The following is a 20,655-nucleotide window of genomic DNA, read 5'->3' as shown; positions in this document are numbered from 1 at the left end:
TTACAGCCAAAGAAAACCCTTTCTGAAAAAAAAATCCTGCCCCCAAAGTCAACAAGTAAAAAGTAATTGAAAAAGAAGAAAATCGAAAAAAAATGTACTAACAGGTATAATTGAAGTTAGTGATGAAAAGTGGAAAATTCAAGCTAAAATAAGAGAGAAGAGAAGGAAAACAGGAGGCAAGCAATTAGCACTTATAGCTTAGGTGAAACTGCATCTAAAATGTTGAATAGTTGAGAGTTAATATTACAGCAATAAAGATATCCCTGGCATTTGAGTTGTTTTGTTATGAGAATGAGAGGTGAAAACAATTTCTGTCCACCCAGAGAAATGAGAGGCTCCCTGAACCCAAAAGATGAAAATAACAAAAATGGAAATATGTCAGGCATGCTCACAATAACGTGTGGGGAATGCTGTGAAAACCATTAAAAATGTTGAGAACAGATTTGCAAATGTCTTTTAATTCAGTGATATTTTCACAAATTTAGATCTTTTCAAGTATAGCAAGACATATTATAATGGACTAGAAATTTGCGTTTTGGCCAAAGCGGTATGTTTTCAGCATTTTTCGCCAAAAATACCGTTAATCACACCGCCATTTTATAAAGGCCCAAGTTTCATCATAAAATGCGCCCAGCTGTAAAAATCGGCGTTGCACAAGGATTCGCGGTGGAAACCGTACTCCTCGCCAACTTTAGTCCGAGGCCAATTAACCCTTGGGACGGGGAGAAAACAAAGAAATTGCAAAAACCAAAAATTTAAAAATCACAAAACAATCACAAGACACTTATCTAGCGAATCGCTAAAAAATAATTTAAAAATAAAAACTTTAACTTACCTTTTTTTGCAAGTCTTCATACTTACCGATGTTTCTGGGGCTGCAACGCAGGTTTTTCTCGGGCGTTTTTTTTCACCCAGAATATGGGTGCGGCATATTTAAAGCGATAGCGTTTTTTTTTTTAAGTCTCGCACGCTGGCAGTCTGCTTTTCAGCGGTATTTCAAAACCCCTGGCGCAAAACTTTGGCCAATTAGCAGATCACCGTTTTCTGCCAAAAAAGGTGCAAGGCTGGGGAATTTCCAGCCCATAGTCTTTATCTAATGCTTCAAAGCCATTTTTAGATTCATGCTTTTCATTGGCAGCAAGTGCCTGCCAATTTTTGACATCACAGATTTAGATTCTACCACAAATAGAGCATAATGATCTTGTTATTTGCTCATTTCATTAATCTTGAATTTGATGGAAGGAAATCACAAGTGAAATCAGTGTAAATCTAGATGTTTCAGAGGTTAAAGGTCAGTGTTAATGGATACATAAAGTTCTGATTATGTGGGCAGTCACAAGGATGAAATACATCAAGTTTGCCTCATTCAAAGTGGTTTTGTTCCTGAAAACACCACTGGTGGATGAGTATTTTCTTGTGCTGTTACATCTAGCAACAAACTTTTTACTGGCATATTTCGTTTACCAGCCCTAATTTTAACAGCAGCATGTAAATAATGTGGCCTTGCTGCCTCCAGAGGTGATGAGAGCTCGAGGTGGTTTTTGCCAGCACTTCAGTAGCCAGCTGCATTCCTCTAACAACAGAAATGTCGATGCCAAAGGTGAAGGTCACCATCTTTCCAGCCAGTGGCATTGGCTTTAACGATTTAAAAAAAAACTTGTTACCTAGTGCGCCTGAGGAAGGCACATCAAACATGCCCTTTGGATCTGGGCATGGTGCCGGAGGATTGGATGACTGCTAATGTAGTATCCTTGTTTAAGAAGGGAGAAAGGGATAGGCCAAGTAATTACAGGCCTGTCAGCCTAACCTCAGTGGTGGGAAAATTATTGGAAAAAATCCTGAAAGACAGGATAAATCTGCATTTGGAAAGGCAAGGATTACTTAGGGACAATCAGCACGGATTTGTTAAGGGAAGATCGTGTCTGACTAACCCGATTGAATTTTTTGAGGTAACCAAGAGGGTCGATGAGAGTAGTGCGTACAATGTAGTATATATGGACTTTAGCAAAACTTTTGATAAGGTCCCACATGGTAGACTGGTCATGAAGGTTAAAGACCATGGGATACAGGGCAAAGTGTCAAGTTGGATCCAAAATTGGCTTAGAGGTAGGAAGCAAAGGGTAATGATTGATGGATGTTTTTGTGACTGGAAGGATGTTTCCAGTGGGGTTCCGCAGAGCTCAGTGCTGGGACCCTTGCTTTTTGTGGTATTTTTCAACGATTTAGATTTGAAAATAGGGAGTATGATTAAGAAGTTTGCAGACGACACTAAAATTAGCTGTGTGGTTGATAATAAAGAGGAAAGTCATGGGCTACAGGAGGATATCAATCTACTGGTCAGGTAGGCAGAACAGTGGCAAATAGAATTTAATTCAGAGAAGTGTGAGGTGATGCACTTTGGGAGGGCTAATAAGGAAAGGGTATAAACATTAAGCGGTAGGTTACTTAGTGTAGATGAACAAAGGGACCTTGGAGTGCTTGTCCACAGATCCCTGAAAGTAGCAGGCCAGGTGGATAAGGTGGTTAAGAAGGCATTCGGAATGCTTGCCTTTATTGGCCTAGGCATAGAATATAAGAGCAGGGAGGTTATGCTTAAATTGTATGATAGAAACATAGAAAATAGGTGCAGGAGTAGGCCATTCGGCCCGTCGAGCCTGCACCACCATTCAATAAGATCATGGCTGATCATTCACTTCAGTATCCCTTTCCTGCTTTCTCTCCATACCCCTTGATCCCTTTAGCCATAAGGGCCATATCTAACTCCCTCTTGAATATATCCAATGAATTGGCATCAACAACTCTCTGCGGTAGGAAATTCCACAGGTTAACAACTCAGTGAAAAAGTTTATCCTCATCTCAGTCCTAAATGGCTTACCCCTTATCCTTAGACTGTGCCCCCTAGTTCTGGACTTCCCCAACATCAGGAATATTCTTCCTGCATCTAACCTGTCCAGTCCCGCCAGAATTTTATATGTTTCCATAAGATTCCCTCTCATCCTTCTAAACTCCAGTGAATACAGGCCCAGTCGATCCAGTCTCTCCTCATATGTCAGTCCTGCCATCCCGGGAATCAGTCTGGTGAACCTTCGCTCCACTCCCTCAATAGCAAGAATGTCCTTCCTCAGATTAGGAGACCAAAACTGAACACAATACTCCAGGTGAGGCCTCACTAAGGCCGTGTACAACTGCAGTAAGACCTCCCTGCTCCTATACTCAAATCCCCTAGCTATGAAGGCCAACATGCAATTTGCCTTCTTCACCGCCTGCTGTACCTGCATGCCAACTTTCAATGACTGATGTACCATGACACCCAAGTCTCGTTGCACCTCCCCCTTTCCTAATCTGCCACCATTCAGATAATATTCTGCCTTTGTGTTTTTGTCACCAAAGTGGATAACCTCACATTTATCCACATTATACTGCATCTGCCACTCTTTTGCCCACTTACCTAACCTGTTCAAGTCACCCTGCAGCCTTTTAGCATCCTCCTCACAGCTCACACCGCCACCCTACTTAGTGTCATCTGCAAACTTGGAGATATTACACTCAATTCCCTCATCCAAATCATTAATGTATATTCTAAATAACTGGGATCCCAGCACTGAGCCCTGCAGCACCCCATCAGTCACTGCCTGCCATTCTGAAAAGGACCCGTTTATCCCGACTCTCTGCTTCCTGTCTGCCAACCAGTTCTCTATCCACGTCAGTACATTACCCCCAATACCATGTGCTTTAATTTTGCACACCAATCTCTTGTGTGGGACCTTGTCAAAAGCCTTTTGAAAGTCTAAATACACCACATCCACCGGTTCTCCCTTGTCCACTCTACCAATCAAAACATTCTAGAAGATTTGTTAAGCAGGATTTCCCTTTCATAAATCCATGCTGATTTGGACCGATCCTGTCACTGCTTTCCAAATGCGCTGCTATTTCATCTTTAATAATTGATTCCAACATTTCCCCCACTACTGATGTCAGGCTAACCGGTCTATAAGTAACCTTCTCAAAAAGTGGTGTGACATCAGGTACCCTCCAGTCCATAGGAACCGACCCAGATTTGATAGACTGTTGGAAAATGATCACCAATGCATCCACTATTTCTAGGGCTACTTTCTGAAGTGCAAACCAGTTAAAAAATGTGTTAGAATGTAGAAAATAGAGAATATGAATATGAATCATGAGGAGTGTCTCCCCCCCCCACCCTCCTTCCCCCACCGCCGAATTCTTGGAAGTGGGTAGGGTTCAGTTCTGGGGCTACTTCTGTTCACTGTGTGGAACAATTTGGATACAAGACCAGAGTGAGCAGTGTCAAAAATGTCAGATGATAACAAATAGGGGTTGTAGTTAATTCTTTAATAGATCAGAAGGGGGTCGCAAATGGAATAGAATAGGCTAAAAAGTGGCGATGGAATTCAATATCTGTAAGTGTGAGGTTATTACACAGAACCTGCAGCATAGAAACAGGCTATTTGGCCCAACTGGTTCATGCCACTAGCTCCCCCTTAAATGCATCTATGCTATTCTCTTCAGCTACTTCGTGTGGTACCGAGTTCCACAATCTAACCGATTTGATTAAGAAAAAATAGCAGTAATTATACTCTGAATGGAAGTAGTATTGGTGCTGTGGAAGAGCAGAGGGATTTGGGGCAACAGCTTTACAGGACATTAAAGGCAGCGCTTCGGGTTATAAAATTATTCTAGGTTTTATCACAAATCATACAGAATATAAGAGACAAATGTAATGATGAGCCGATAGAAAATGCAGATTCCGACTGGTAAAAGCAAATACAATGTTTTCATTGGAACAGCGCATATTATGAAGCAAATGACAGAAGTGTTTATAATTATGAAAGGATGAGGCAGGGTAGATAGAAGCACTCCATTTCCAGTAGTTGAGGGGGTCTCTGTCCTGGCCAATAACCACCCCAGCTCCAACCTCCCGTTTTTCTCCAAAGTCCTCAAATGTGTTGTCCTGTCATAAATCCTGCAACTCCATGTTTGAGTCTCTCGAACCAGGTTTCCACCCACAGCACTAATCGGATTGTAGCCAGAGGACCTCCAGCAATGGTTTCTCGTCCTAACCTCCACAGTTTTATCTTCGGAACCCCCCAGGATGTATCCTGAGCTGCTTTCACCTCCCACCCCACCCCCACCTTTCCTCAACCACGTAATATATGAAACACCAACAAATTTTCATCCAAATTTACATTTCCAAGGAGGAAAAGACTCTCAAAATAAGTTACTGATGGTGTAACTCTGGAGAATTTGATTATGTTCTCCATCTGGAAAATGTGCTAAATACAGTCATCTGCCTGGCTTGACAAGAAAATTATATTCATGTGCACATTAAAATTTAATGGTTTAAAAAAAACAGAGGAATCTATTCAAAGTGGCAAAATTAATCAGGATTGCATGAAAAGAACTGGGACTTAAAAGGGAAAAAAGAACCAAGAAGAAATAAAACTGAATTATAGAATAGTTACAGAACAGGAGGTGGCCATTCAGTCTGTCGAGCTATGCCGGCACTAATAAACTGGAACTAGTTAATTATTAGATTTTGTTATTTTTCTTAAGTTTCTTCTGCAGTTTCTGACCACTGGTACAAAGCAGACTTCACAAAATTATTCTTTTTTTTTAAACTTTCGATCTGACATTTTATAATGGTTTTAAATGAGATTATTTCCTGTAACTTGTCCTGAGGAATTATCAAACCCATTACACTCCTCTTCCTCCTATCCAATGACTTAAACAGTACTGACAATCACAAACCATCACTATGCAACGGCTCAAAACAGGAATCTTGATTTTACAAAAATGGTACTTCAATTTAATAAAAAAAAACTTTTGGCAAAAATATAAAAACTGATTTATAAGAGCTCACATGACAGTCTCCCAACACCACCCCGTCCCATCGCTCAAGGAAGTGTTAAGTAATTTCATCGAGTCCCTGAAAATGCTGCACTAACTAATCAGCAAGTCTTAAGAAAATTCTGAGATGACTTTGAAAAAACAATATATAAAAAACATGAGGGAAGGGGAAAGGCAATCAAAAAACTTCAAATGTGGTAGAATGGGCTCAAAGGTGGCCAATGGAATTCAATGTCAGTGTGAGGTGATTACATTTAATTAAATATAATTACATAGAATCTACAACATAGATACAGGCCATTCAACTATTAAGCTCCACAGGAGCCTCCTCTCACCCTCTTCATCCAAGCCCATCGGCATAACCCTTCTATTTCTTTCACATTCCTAAGCTTATTTAGTTTCCCTTAAATGCATCTATGCTATTACCCTCAGCTACTCCTTGTGGTACTGAGTTCCACATTCTAACCTCTTTGATTAAGAAAAAATAGCAGTAATTATACTTTGAATGCAAGTAGGATTGGTGCTGTAGAAAAGCAGGGGACATTAAAGGCAGCACCTCGGGTTATAAAATGATTCTAGATTTTATCACAAAATGTACAGAATATAAAGGTCAAATATTAATGATGAGCCAATAGAAACTCTGAAGACCACATAGAATGCAGATTTTGACTGGTAAAAGGAAATATAAACTTTTCATTGGAACAGTGCATATTATGGGGCGATATGACAGAAGTGTTTATAATTTTGAAAGGATGAGGTAGGGTAGATGTAGCAGTCCATTTCCAGTAGTTGAGGAGGTTCGTTGTCCTGGCCAATAACCACCCCAGCTCCAACCTCCCTTTTTTCTCCAAAGTCCTCGAATGTGTTGTCCTGTCGTAAATCCATGTCAATCTTTCCTGCAACTCCATGTTTGAGTCTCTCTAACCAGGTTTCCACCCCTGACACAGCACTGAAACGGCCCTAATCAAAGTCACAAATGACATTCTATGTGACTGTGACCGGGGTGCATTATCCCTCATCCTTGCTGCAGCATTTGAAAGGGTCGATCAACCACAGCATCCTCCTCCAAAGCCTGTCTTGCATTGTCCAGCTATGAGCCTACCCCAGCCTGGTTCAACTCTCACCTATTCGACTGTAGTCAGAGGATCTGCAGTAACGGTTTCTCGTCCCACCCTCCACACTATTCCCTCTGGAGTCCCCCAAGGATTTACCCTTAGCTGCGTCACCCTCTGCCCTAATCCCAACTTTCCACATGCACAAAATATGACACTAATAAATTTTCATTCCAATTTACATTTCCAAGGAGGAAAAAAAACGACACTCAAAATAAGTTACTGCCATTGTAATTCTGTCGAGAATTTGATTATGTCCTCCATCTAGAAAGTGTGCTAAATACTTTCATCTGGCTTGACAAGAAACTTGTATTCATGTGCACATTAAAAATTAATGGTTTAAAAAAAACGAGGGAAACTATTCAAAGTGGCAAAATTAATCAGGATGCCATGAAAAGAACTGGGACTTAAAAGGAAAAAAAGAACCAAGAAGAAATAAAACTGGAACCAGTTTATTATTAGATTTCATTTTTTTTTTTTAAGTTTCTTCCAGTTTCTGACCACTGGTACGTAGCAGACCTCTCAAAATTATTTTTACTTTCAATCTGACATCATATAACAGTTCTGAATGGCATTATTTCCTGTAACATGTCACAACCCATTAAACCCATTACACTCCTCTTCTTCCTATCCAGTGACTTAGTATTGACAATCACAAACCATCACTATGCAACGGCTCAAAACAGGGATCCTTGTGAAACTGAAATGGTACTTAAAACTTTGACAAAAATATTTTTAAAACTGATGAATGAGCTCACATGGCAGTCTCTCTCCACTTCCACCCCACTAACCACCCCTATCTCTCAAGGAATTGTTAAGTGATTTCATCTCAGGGCCCTGCAAATGCTGCGCTAACCAGCAAGTCTTCAAGAAAATTCTGAGGTGAATCAGAAAGAAGAAATTTTTAAAAAACATGACAGAAGAGTAAAGTTAATCAAAAACAGTCTGCATAACCATTGGAATTACAACACTATCTCTGAATCCAGACAACCTGTGTAAAAGCCGCTCCAGCTTTACTAATCCAGTGTATAATATCAGGTCTGCAAAATGATGTAGTAGAGATCATAAAACTACCCAATCCATCTGTCTATAGTATTGAACTTGGTAATTTGTGTTTTCTTAAGAGTACCTGGTACAATAAATAATATTTACTCCTGGAACGGTCAGATTTTTCTAACTGCATTCACCACAGGCTTCATGTTAATTACTGCGAATTAATGTTTCAGTTTGGGAAACCTCAGTTATGTTTCGAATTTAAGGCCCACCTTAAAATTATAATTTCACATCAAAACAAATACATCTAGCTGCTTCACTCAAACTATGTGCAGCCATTGTAATGATGTTATGCAATGAAAATATTAATTTAGCAAGCATCAAAGCAGTCTTTTTGCTGTATTATTTTCCTTTATTCCTCCATTTGCTAGAGGGCAGTTGAGTACAGCCTTTCAATCTGAGCTACAGTGTTATAATCTGGACTAAAATTAAAGACTGTCTTGGAGGATAATGAATATTTAGTGCATTTAAAATTTGTAGTTTATGATCATTTACATTAATATTTCTTGCCTTTAAAGACAGAAACTGAAGTAGCATTACATAACTGCATATATTCTAGAATGTGAAGAGTTTGCATTCTCACTTGATTACACAAAAATAGTCTTATCCACCATCTTATTTTTCTGCTTGCAGCTTAGTCAGCTTCAAAGCAACTAATCTTTAAAAGGTTAAATATAAAATGTTAACTGTAATTGCCCAAATAATTATAAATTACCTAGTTTGGCCAGATCTCCAGGTGTCTTGATTTCCCTTCCCCAAGGTACTCAAGTTTTTTCAATTTTATTTTTTAAATTTAAATTTCTCAGTGCTCAGGTCATCCTGCTCCATTTCCAATGGTGCCTGGTCAAAATACTGCGTTATAAGAAATAAGCGTGTAAATTGCAGATATATTCAGGTCATAATTTTCCAAAGCTCTCCAGATTCAGAAATTGTGCTGTGGAAAATTGCAAGTGTCATTCAATTATTTAAGACGGGAGAGAGAAACCAGCTAATGAGAGACTTGTCAATTTAAAATCAATTGTGGGGAAGTTACTGGAATCTATTATCAGAAACAGAGCACTGAGCACTTGGGCAAGTTTTTGTTGATCAAATAGTCAGCATGGATTTGTGATGGGCAAGTAATGTCTAACTAATCTAGTTGATTTTTTTTTTGTGACAGTGACTAGCATGACAGATAGGGATGTTGTCTATAGGGACCTCCAGAAGGCATTTAATCAGGTTCCGCACAAGAGACTATTAGCAAAAATGAGAGCGCACAGAAATGGAGGTAACCTTATGACATGGGTCGTTAATTGGTTGGGAGACAGAAAGTAGAGATAACGGATTGATTCTCTTGATTGGTGTAATATGGTAAGTGGTGTTCCTGAGGAATTTGTACAGGAGCCTCAGCTTTTCACCACATATATTAATGACTTCAATAAAGGAAGAGAGAGTTATAAATCCAAGTTTTCAATGATACCAAGTTAGGAGGCACAGTAAGTAGTATGGGTGGAAATTGCAAAGAGACATAGACAGATTTAGTGAGCGAAGAAAACTTTGGCAGATGAAGTTCATTGAGGGGATATATGAGGTCATCCACTTTAGATCGGAGAAAGACATATCAGAATATTTTCTTAATGATGATTAGGAGCTGTGGAGAAGCAAAGGGATTTAGATGTCCAAGTACACAAATCACTAAAAGCTAGTAGATAGGTACAAAAAGTAATACAAAAGGCTAATGGAATTTATCTCAAGGGGGTTGGAATACAAAAGTGAGGAAGTGATGCGTCAGTTTTACAAGGACTTTGTCAGCCCCTATCTGGAGTACTGCGTTTTGGCCACTGAACTTCAGGATAGATATATTGGGACTGGAGGCGGTATAGTGCAGATTCCCCAAAATGACACCAAGGCTTAAAATATAAAATTATGACGACAGGTTGCATAAACTTGGCCTGTACTCCTTTGGGTTTGGAATGTGGAGGGCTGATCTAATCGAAGAGTTTAAAATGAAAGTGATTTCATAGGTAGATACAGAGAAAATAAATTTTCTGGCAGGAGAATCCATTGAGTACGGTAACAGAGCGATTACGTTACTGGGCTAGTAACCCAGAGGCCTGGATTAATAACCCAGAGACGTGAGTTCAAATCCCACCATGGCAGTTAGGGGAACTTAAATTCAATTAAATACATCTGGAATTTTAAAAAAGCTACCATCAGTAGCAGTAATGGCGACTTTGAAAATACCAATTGTCGTAAAAACCCGACTGGTTCACTAATGCCTTCAGGGAAGGAAACCTGCCGTGGTTGATTCTTAACTGTCCTTTGAAAAGGTGTAGCAAGCCACTCAGTTGTACTAAACAGCTATGATAAAGTCAGCACTGTGGGAGTATCTTCACCACAAGGACTGCGACGATTCAAGGCGGCGGCTCACCACTCATGGGCAATTAGGGATGGACAATAAATGCCGGACTTGCCAGCGATGCTCACATTCCATGAACGAATAAATGAATCCAGAACAGGATTAAAATGAGAGCTTATGCCTTTTAGGAGGGAAATCAGGATTTACTTCAAAAGACTGTGGTGCTGGGTTAACTGAAATGTTCAAGACTGAGATCAATAGATTTCTGTTGAAGTTGCCAAACAATATGGAACAAAGGTGACTAAATGGAATTGAAACATAAATCCGACTCTTTTCTTCTTAGGTAGTCCCCCGGAGTCATGATGACTTGCTTCCACACTAAAGTGAGTTCTAAGGTGACTGCTGAGATCAATGCGGGATCTAAAGTCTCTGTCACAGGTGGGTCAGATGGTGGTTGGAGGGACGGGTGGATGGGGTGCTTGATTTTTCATATGCTCCTTCCGCTTTTTCTACTTGGCTTACACGTGCTCCCAGCGAAGAGACTTTAAGTATTCGGTGCCTTCTCCGCTATTCCTCCTCCACTTTGAGCGGTCTTAGGCCAGGGATTCCCAAGAGTCGGTGGGTATGTTGCATTTTTTCAAAGAGGCTTTGAGGGTGTCCTTCAAGCATTTTCTCTGCCCTCCTGAGACTCGCCTGCCATGATGTGTCTCGGATTGGAGTGCTTGTTTTAGGAATCTAGCATCAGGCATGCGGACAATGTGGTCGAGTGTGGTCAATGCCTCGATGCTGGCCTGAGAGAACACGCCAATGAATTTGCAAGATTTTGCGGAGGCAGTGATGGTGGTACTTCTCCAGTGATGATCAGCCATGATCTCATTGAATGACGGAACAGGCTCTCAAAGGGTTGAATGGCCTACTCCTGTTTCTATGTTCACTGATGCTCAGTTTGGGTTCAGTCAGGACCACTCGGCTCCAGACCTCATTACGACCTTGGTCCAAACATGGATAAATTCCAGAGCTGAGGCTAGAGTGACTGCCCGTGGCATCAAGGAGCCCTGGTAAAATTGAAGTTAATGGGAATCTGGGTGGGGAGGCAGATGCGAGGGAAGATTTGCCACTGGCTGGAATCATACCTAACACAAAGGAAGATGGTTGTGGTTGTCGGAGGCCAAATATCTCCGCCCCAGGACATCATTGCAGGAGTTCCGCAGGGCAGTGTCTTAGACCCAACAATCTTCAGCTGCTTCATCACTGACCTTTCCTCCATCATAAAGTCAGAAGTGGGGATGTTCGCTGATGATTGCACAGTGTTCAGTTCCATTCGCAACTCCTCAGATAACAAAGCAGTCCATGCCTGTGTGCAGCAAGACCTGGATGACATTTAGGCTTGGGCTGTGAAATGGCAAGTGCCATGCAATGACTATCTCCAACAAGAGAGTGTCTAACTACCTTCCCTTGACATTCAACTACAATACTATTGTCAAATCTCCCACCATCAATATCCTGGGGGTCACCATTGATCAGAAACTTAACATAAATACTGTGGCAACAAGAGCACATCAGGGTCTGGGTATTCTGTGGCGAGTGACTTGCCTCCTGACTCTCCAAAGCCTTTACACCACCTACAAGGCACAAGTCAGGAGTGTGATGGAATACTCTCCATTTGCCTGGATGAATACAGTTCTACAACACTCAAGAAGCTCGACACCATCCAGGACAAAGCAGGCCACCCCACCCAATGTGGCTGCAGTGTGTACCATCTACAAGATGCACTGCAGCAACTCACCAAGGCTTCTTCAGCAGCATGTCCCAAACCCGCAACCTCCACTACCTAGAAGGACAAGGGCAGCAGGTGCATTGGAACACCATCACCAAGTTCCTCTCCAAATCACATGTCATTCTGACTTGGAAACATATCACTGCTCCTTCATCGTCGCTGGGTCAAAATCCTGGAACTCCCTCCTGAACAGCACTGTGGGAATACCTTCACCACATGGTCTGTAGCGATTCAAGGCGGCAGCTCACCACCAACTTTCTCAAGACAATAAATGCTGGTCTTGCCAGCAACGCCCGCATCCTGTGAACGAATAAATGAGAAAAAAAAACGTTCCTTCAGGGCCAGAGTCCCATTTTCAGTCCTGACCTTTGGCCTTTTAACTGCCTCCACAGCCAAATCGTACTTCTTGACCATGGCCTTATTCTTTTCTTCTAAAGAAGTGAGCGGCATCTCAGGAAGAGTCGCTACTCCAACCTATCTTTGGGAACGGACTCCATTCTCCAACCTCAATTTTTTTTCTTCCCAAAATGGCAAGTGGGTGCTCATGAAGAGCTGCTGCTCCAGCTATGATGGCTTTCAAATAAATTCTCACAAAGTAAAGCAGTGAAATGGATTGTAACCTTACATAGAAACATAGAAAATAGGTGCAGGAGTAGGCCATTCGGCCCTGCACCACCATTCAATAAGACTTTGTATTAACATAAGTTATATTTCATATACATCCAATGTGTGGAACATATTCTTGTCTATATTTAAAAATGATTCTATATTAGTCTCTGTGAAACTTAAAAACCTCGACACAACTCCGCCACCTCACAAACTCCCTCTTCTCCACGCTTTTGCCTCCCCGTTCCTCTCCCTATTCTTTCATCCTTCTACTCTCCACAGTACTGCTCTGGCCGGGTTTACCATACTGGTGTGACTGGTTCCAGTGGTGTAAACACCCTTGCAGGGCTTCCAGCCCCACTTTAGAGTTTTCCACCGACCTACAATTTTCTCCTTCCAAATGACACCCCCTTCCAGGGCTCTAAATCTGACTTCTTAGTGTGCTCCACTTCACTTTCCTCTACCTCCCACCCCCCAACACCCCACCTCCCGCCCTTTCCTCTAACCCTGCTCTGCCTTCTCTCTCCCACCAGCCACTATACCCTGTTCGAGAAACATAGAAAATAGGTGCAGGAGTAGGCCATTCGGCCCTTCGAGCCTGCACCACCATTCAATAAGATCATGGCTGATCGTTCCCTCAGTACACCTTTCCTGTTTTCTCTCCATACCCCTTGATCCCTTTAGCCGTAAGAGCCATATCTAACTCCCTCTTGAATATATCCAATGAACTGGCATCAACTATTCTCTGCGGTAGGGAATTCCACAGGTTAACAACTCTCTGACTGAAGAAGTTTCTCCTCATCTCAGTCCTAAATGGCCTACCCCTTATCCTTAGACTGTGTCCCCTGGTTCTGGACTTCCCCAACATCAGGAACATTCTTCCTGCATCTAACCTGTCTAGTCCCGTCAGTATTTTATATGTTTCTATGCGATCCCCTCTCATTCTTCTGAACTCCAGTGAATCCAATCGATCCAATCTCTCCTCATGTCAGTCCTGCCATTCCGGGAATCAGTCTGGTGAACCTTCGTTGCACTCCCTCAATAACAAGAACGTCCTTCCTCAGATTAGGAAACCAAAACTGAACACAATATTCCAAGTGAGGCCTCACCAAGGCCCTGTACAACTGCAGTAAGACCTCCCTGCTCCTATACTCAAATCCCCTAGCTATGAAGGCCAACATACCATTTGCCTTCTTCACCGCTGTTGTACCTGCATGCCAATTTTCAATGACTGATGAACCATGACCTCCAGGTCTCGTTGCACCTCCCCCTTTCCTAATCTGCCGCCATTCAGATAATATTCTGCCTTCGTGTTTTTACCATCAAAGTGGATAACCTCACATTTATCCACATTATACTGAATCTGCCATGCATTTGCCCACTCACCTAACCTATCCAAGTCACTCTTGTAGCCTTTTAGCGTCCTCCTCACAGCTCACACCGCCACCCAGTTTAGTGTCATCTGCAAACTTGGAGATATTACACTCAATTCTTTCATCTAAATCATTAATGTATATTGTAAATAGTTGGGGTCCAGCACTGAGCCCTGCGGCACTCCATCAGTCACTGCCTGCCATTCTGAAAAGGACCCATTTATCCAGACTCTCTGCTTCCTGTCTGCCAACCAGTTCTCTATCCATGTCAGTACATTACCCCCAATACCATGTGCTTTAATTTTGCACACCAATCTCTTGTGTGGGACCTGTCAAAAGCCTTTTGAAAGTCCAAATACACCACATCCACTGGTTCTCTTTGTCCACTCTACCATTTACATCCTCAAAAAATTCTAGAAGATTTGTTAAGCAGGATTTCCCTTTCGTAAATCCATGCTGACTTGGACCGATCACGTCACTGCTTTCCAAATGTGCTGCTATTTCATCTTTAATAATTGATTCCAACATTTTCCCCACTACTGATGTCAGGTTAACCGGTCTATAATTACCCGTTTTCTCTCTCCCTCCTTTTTTAAAAAGTGGTGTTACATTAGCTATCCTCCAGTCCATAGGAACTGATCCAGAGTCGATAGACTGTTGGAAAATGATCACCAATGTATCCACTATTTCTATGGCCACTTCCTTAAGTACTCTGGGATGCAGACTATCAGGCCCCAGGGATTTCTCGGCCTTCAGTCCCATCAATTTCCCTAACACAATTTCCCGCTTTCTAGCTTCCCGCTCTAGCCTGTTCTGCCCTATAACCTCACAGTTCACCCTTGGATTCTGATTTTATGGGGTCACAGCTTCACTTTAGCAGAAGAATACATTGTAGCAGGTATAATACTCCTGGCCTTATAAAATAGTGTATCATCTAACTTGCCATGAGCAACATCACAAAAATCCCATAGTTTACATAGAAGTATTGAGACACCTCAAATCACACTTCAAGCTTAATACCTTGGCATACATGCAAACTTCTGTCCTTTGCTGAAGAGAATGCCAATGATCCTCTTGATATTTTCTGACCTTGGTAGGAGCCAGGGATTTACAAGTAGCTACCCATTTACAGAAAAACAATGAACCTCTATAATTGATCTTGGGATATTCCTATTTATGGGAATTACATAGAATTTACAGCATAGAAATAGTCCATTCAGCCCAACTGGTCTGTGCTCGTGTTTATTGCTCCCCACAAGCCACATCCCACCTTACTTCATTCTAAACCTATTTGCATATCCTTCTATTGCTTTCTCCTTACTTATCTACCTTCCTCTTAAAGGCACCCATGCTATTCATAAGAACATAAGAATTAGGAGGAGTAGTCGGCCATACGGCCTTCGAGCCTGCTCCGCCATTCAATAAGATCAGGACAGATTTTTGACTTCAACTCCATTTTCCCATGCGATCCCCATATCCCTTGATCTATCCACCTCAGCCTTGAATATACTCAGTGACTCAGCATCGACAGCCCTTCCGGGTAGAGAATTCCAAGATTTACAAGCCTCTGAGTAAAGAAATTCCTAATCTCAGTCTTAAATGGCTGACCCATTATCCTGAGACTACACCACCACCTCGTTCGAGACTCTCCAGCTTGGGGAAACAATCTCTCAGCATCTACCCTGTCAATCCCCCTCATTCTTATATGTTTCAATCAGATCACCTCTCATTCTTCTAAACTTGAGAGAATAGACCCAATCTACTCAATCTCTCCTCATAGGATAACCCGCTCATAGAACCATAGAAATTTACAGCACGGAAGGAGGCTATTTCGGCACATGATGTCCATGCCGGCCGACCAAGAGCTATCCAGCCTAATCTCACTTTCCAGCTCTTGGTCCATAGCCCTGCAGGTTACGGCACTTTAAGTGCACATCCAAGTATTTTTTTTAAATGTGGTGAGGGTTTCTGCCTCCCTTTCAGGCACTGAGTTCCAGTCCCCCACTACCCTCTGGGTGAAGAAATTTCCCCTTAAATCTCCTCTAAACCTCCTACCAATTACTTTAAATCTATGTCCACTGGTTGTTGACCCTTCTGCCAAGGGAAACAGGTCCTTCCTATCCACTCTATCCAGGTCCCTCAATGTTATACACCTCAATCAGGTCCCCCCTCAGCCTCCTCTGTTCCAAAGAAAACAGACCCAGCATCTCCAATCTTTCCTCATAGCCAAAATTCTCCAGTCCAGGCAACATTCTTATAAATCTCCTCTGCACCCTTTCCAGTGCAATCACATCTTTCCTGTAATGTGGTGACCAGAACTGCATACAGTGCTCCAGCTGCAGCCTAACCAGTGTTTTATACAGTTTAAGCATAACCTCCTTGCTTTTGTATTCCATGCCTCAACTAATAAAGGCAAGCATTTCTTATGCCTTCTTAACCACTTTATCTACCTTCAGGGATCTGTGGACCTGCACTCCAAGGTCTCTTTGTTCCTCTATACCTTGCAGTGTTGTACCATTTAATGTGTATTCCCTTGCCTTGTTAGACCTCCCCAAATGCATTACCTCACACTTGGCCGGATTGAATTCCATTTGCCAATCCAATGAACCTTTGGTGCACCGCCTCTAAGGCATGCATTTCCTTTCTCAGTTAAGGAGACCAAAATTGTGCACAGTACTCCAGGTGTGTCTCACCAAAGCCTTGTACAATTGTAGCAAGACTTTGTTACTCTTGTACTCCAACCGCCTTGCAATAAAGACCAACATGCCATTTGTCTTCCTAATTTTTTGCTGTACCTGCATGCTAACTTTGTGTTTACTATAAGAGGACACCCAAATCTCTCTAAACACCAACATTTAATAGTTTCTCACTGTTTAAAAATATTGTTTTTCTATTCTTTTTACTAAAGTGAATAACCTCACATTATACTGCATCTGCCACCTTATTGCCCACTCACTTAACCTGTCTATATCCCTTTGCAGGCTCTTTGAGAGCAATTTTCACCATCATTGGGTGCATTTTTATTGCCGCCCATTGATTTTTTTTTGAATAATTGGTATTTGGAAATTTTCCACTTCGTTTTCATGCTGGGGCCAACTGTCAGCGCCAGATTTTTTTGGCGCTGGTCTGCGTGCAAAAGGGATTCCACTCAGTTTTTGGCATTTGTCAGTTTCGCCAACGATTTTTTTTCAAAATGGCGCAACCTATGGTGTGACCTTCGGTACCATTGTAAAAAAGCCCACCTTAACTTAAGGAAATCTGCGCTCAAGCCCGCTGCAATCCAGGTCCGAATGGCCTCCCCGCTCTGCCGCAACCCGAAGCCGAATGGCCTCCCTGCACCTGACCTGCCGCAATCCCGGACCGAATGGCCTCCCCGCTCCGCCGCAACCCCAGGCCGAATGGCCTCCCTGCTTCTGGCCCGCTGCAATCCCGGGCGCAAGTCCATTGGGGGTTGCATCTGATTTAAATTTTTTCCACTCAGTGGGTACAGTATCCTCATGCAAAGTCAATGTGGCAGCCTTTGCACCTTGCCGCTGCGGATTTCATCAAATTTTCTGGGGCCGTACTAATTTAAATATTTTTGACAGGATTCTTGCTTGAGCTGGGGTTAAGTGGGGTTGGAAGGAGAGGAAAATGCAACCCTTGGACCCCTGTAACAGCAGAGCAGCTGAAGAGGCATACGACTCAAAAAAAACTTGTCTGTGCAAGATTTAAACTTTTTTTTAAAAACTACATATTTTATAATCAAGTTAACACATTTATTCACTAGATTAACTTTTATATCTTTTAATGCCTTTATTAAACTTTTTATATGAAGGCCTCCGCCTCTCGTAAAATTCTGCCATTAATTCCATTCATGAAAGGGGCTTTTTAAACCTTAAACGACCTGCACGCCATAGCAAAGCTGGATGCCATTAACATGCTTGTTAAACAGTGGGTACACACTACAAGCTCCGCCCTCAGAATTGTCTTCAGGTAGCGCGGCGCTAAAAGTAACTTTTGCTTTGTGGAAACTACCGTTTTTTTTAAGCGCAAACTGGGGGGGCATGTTATCATACATGGGCGCCAAAAATCGTGAAGGTGGAAAATAGGGGCCTTTGTGTCCTCCTCACAGCTTACTTTGCCACCTAGCTTTGTATCGTCAGCAAATGTGGATACAATGCACTTGGTCTCTTCATCTAAGTTATTAAAACAGATTGTAAATAGCTGAAGCCCAGGAACTATCCTTGCAGTAGCACACTAGTTACAGCCTGCCAACCAGAAAATGACCTGTTTATCCCTACTCTCAGTTTTCTGTCCATTAACCAATCCACTATCCATGTGAATATTATTACCCTCAACTTCATGAGCCCTAATCTATTTGCCTCAACTTTGCCATGTTGTACCAAGTTCCACATTACCCACAGAGTGGTTACAAAGACTGAATTCTTTTTTGGATTTATTAGTGACTATACATCAACACCCTCCCCCCCCCCCCCCCACACCTTATCTTAAAAAGGAAATGGAAGATTACACAATGCTGCATGTAAGCAGCAGAATATAGTTACACAGTATAATGTTCCTATCTTTATAAACAAAGAATCAAGTTAGTCAGCTGCACCAGAGGAGATCTTGTAGGTATCATTAAAAGCAGATCACTTAATATGAACAATTCTCCAATAGTAGTGAACAGACAGAAAAGTAGAAGAGCTACCAATGAAGAATCAATAGCCACCAATTAGCAAGGAAGACTAATGGTGTAGGTTAAAAGACTACCAAAAATGCTTTCAGGTGACATAATGGTGCATTAGTAACCCAAACATTGTTAAAACTACGGTTTTCTGGTTTATAACAGCAGATAAAACTGCGAGCAATTCACACAAGAATTCTTCAAACTTACCCACAAAATTGTTCTGTTGCAAATCTATCCAATAAGTTTTGCAACCAGATGCCATCCCTCTCTCAGGGGCTGGAGGCTTTGAATATTGCTCTCTTTCTGGAACTTAGTTTAATTCAGCCTTCCTCACAATAACTTCTGGACCTCTGTGCCCGAGTGACCCATTCAGGTCTCTGTACATGTCCAACAAAGTGATAGACTTTCAGTGGGCTGCTCCAACTCAGGGGAGTCAAATTATTAAATTTGCTCTCTAGATGTCCGCTCTATTCATGAGCCAGACAAGACTGCCCCAATTGCTATATCCTTTGCCTAGACATTCACCCCAAATCTTCCCAGTGTACCCATCCAGATTCCTCTGCCAGTTCACAGCCCAGATAGTCTGCCCCAAATCCTCAGCCTTCTTTCTCTATCTAGGCAGGTCATTTTCACTTGCTTTACATGGAAACATAAAATTAGTTCTCACAAAAATACTTACCACATTGAAGTCAAGATTCTTCTCAATCCATTCCTTTGCTTCTTTGAATTCATCATGCATTCCCATAATGTACAATGTATCTAAGGCATCCACTATTGTTGCTCCTTGAATATTACCTACAAAGCAAGATATAAACCGATTTAAGCTTTCTCTCAGGTCTCTAGGATAAAGAAAACTGACAGTAATAGTTTCTCCTAAATTATTTAATATCGGAAGTATTTCCCAAGATACACAATAAATTCACAAAGGCATACATGTGAATATATGGGATATAAATTAATTTGCCACTAAACAATGGAAAAGTGAGAAATGACAGAAATCTTTTACTGTAAATAGTATGATGTCATCAGGGAGCTATGCAGGAAGCAGAATACTTTTGAAAACACTATCGAGACACTTGCATCACAAATCGCAGGGAGTTCTTCACATTAATTAATGTAAAGACTAGCAGCTTCAAAGCAGGCATAAATATATTAAAATCTACACAGATTTCTCTTATTTCCCCCCCCTACTGATAATTTTCCTATTTAGTTGTTGTATAACACACTTGTAAAAAAAATAAGCACTACAACTAAAACTTCAAGATTGTTTCCAAGGTATGTACCAATTAAAACAAACTTAAAATTCCCAGTGCAACAAAAGATTTGGGTTTGTTATTCATGAAGGTTTTATCTTTACTGTAATTTAGAAACCAATTTAACTCAAGCTGACAGCTGCTGGGTAGGTCACTGCAGTGCTACAACGCTTTTTCAGTTGTAACATTTAATTTGCATCACAAACTACCAGATGACTGATACAACTGACAACATAAGTCTAGCATGTACTCTAATTACTATTATTGCTATTTGTTTTATCTTTTTCTATCATTTTGCATGGCCACTATGGATGTGCACTTAAAGTGCTGTGGCCTACAGGACTACGGACTAAGAGCTAGAAAATGGGATAAGGCTGGATAGCTCTTTTTCAGCCGAAATAGACACGATGAATGGCCTCCTTCTGTGCTGTAAACTTAGAATATGCTATGAGCCCCTGTCCAGTAAATCATTAAAACTATTAGCTTCAATATATCTTTGATCCAAAAACGTCAGCCAAATCAACCTCTCACTAATGTGCAGTGAAATCTCAGTTATTTGTGCCCCAACCATCCGCATTATCTGTCATCCACAAAAACTTTCAC

At 41.5% G+C, this 20,655-nt stretch overlaps 1 protein-coding gene across 2 annotated transcripts in view; it reads right to left on the bottom strand.

The window, feature by feature from the left end:
* The window catches only part of man1a1 (mannosidase, alpha, class 1A, member 1), a 590,495-nt gene that overhangs the window by 329,831 nt on the left and 240,009 nt on the right, over window positions 1-20,655 (bottom strand). For both annotated transcript variants that reach the window (XM_070885307.1, XM_070885308.1), the window contains exon 3: window positions 19,479-19,594. In XM_070885307.1, the coding sequence (XP_070741408.1) occupies window positions 19,479-19,594 (116 nt within the window). The remainder of the gene's footprint in view (window positions 1-19,478; window positions 19,595-20,655) is intronic.

This window comes from Pristiophorus japonicus, chromosome 7 (genome assembly GCF_044704955.1).
Source record: "Pristiophorus japonicus isolate sPriJap1 chromosome 7, sPriJap1.hap1, whole genome shotgun sequence".
Lineage (NCBI taxonomy): Eukaryota > Metazoa > Chordata > Chondrichthyes > Pristiophoridae > Pristiophorus > Pristiophorus japonicus.
The sequence above is the reverse complement of the archived record's forward strand: the minus strand, read 5'-3'. Positions and strand labels throughout refer to the sequence as shown.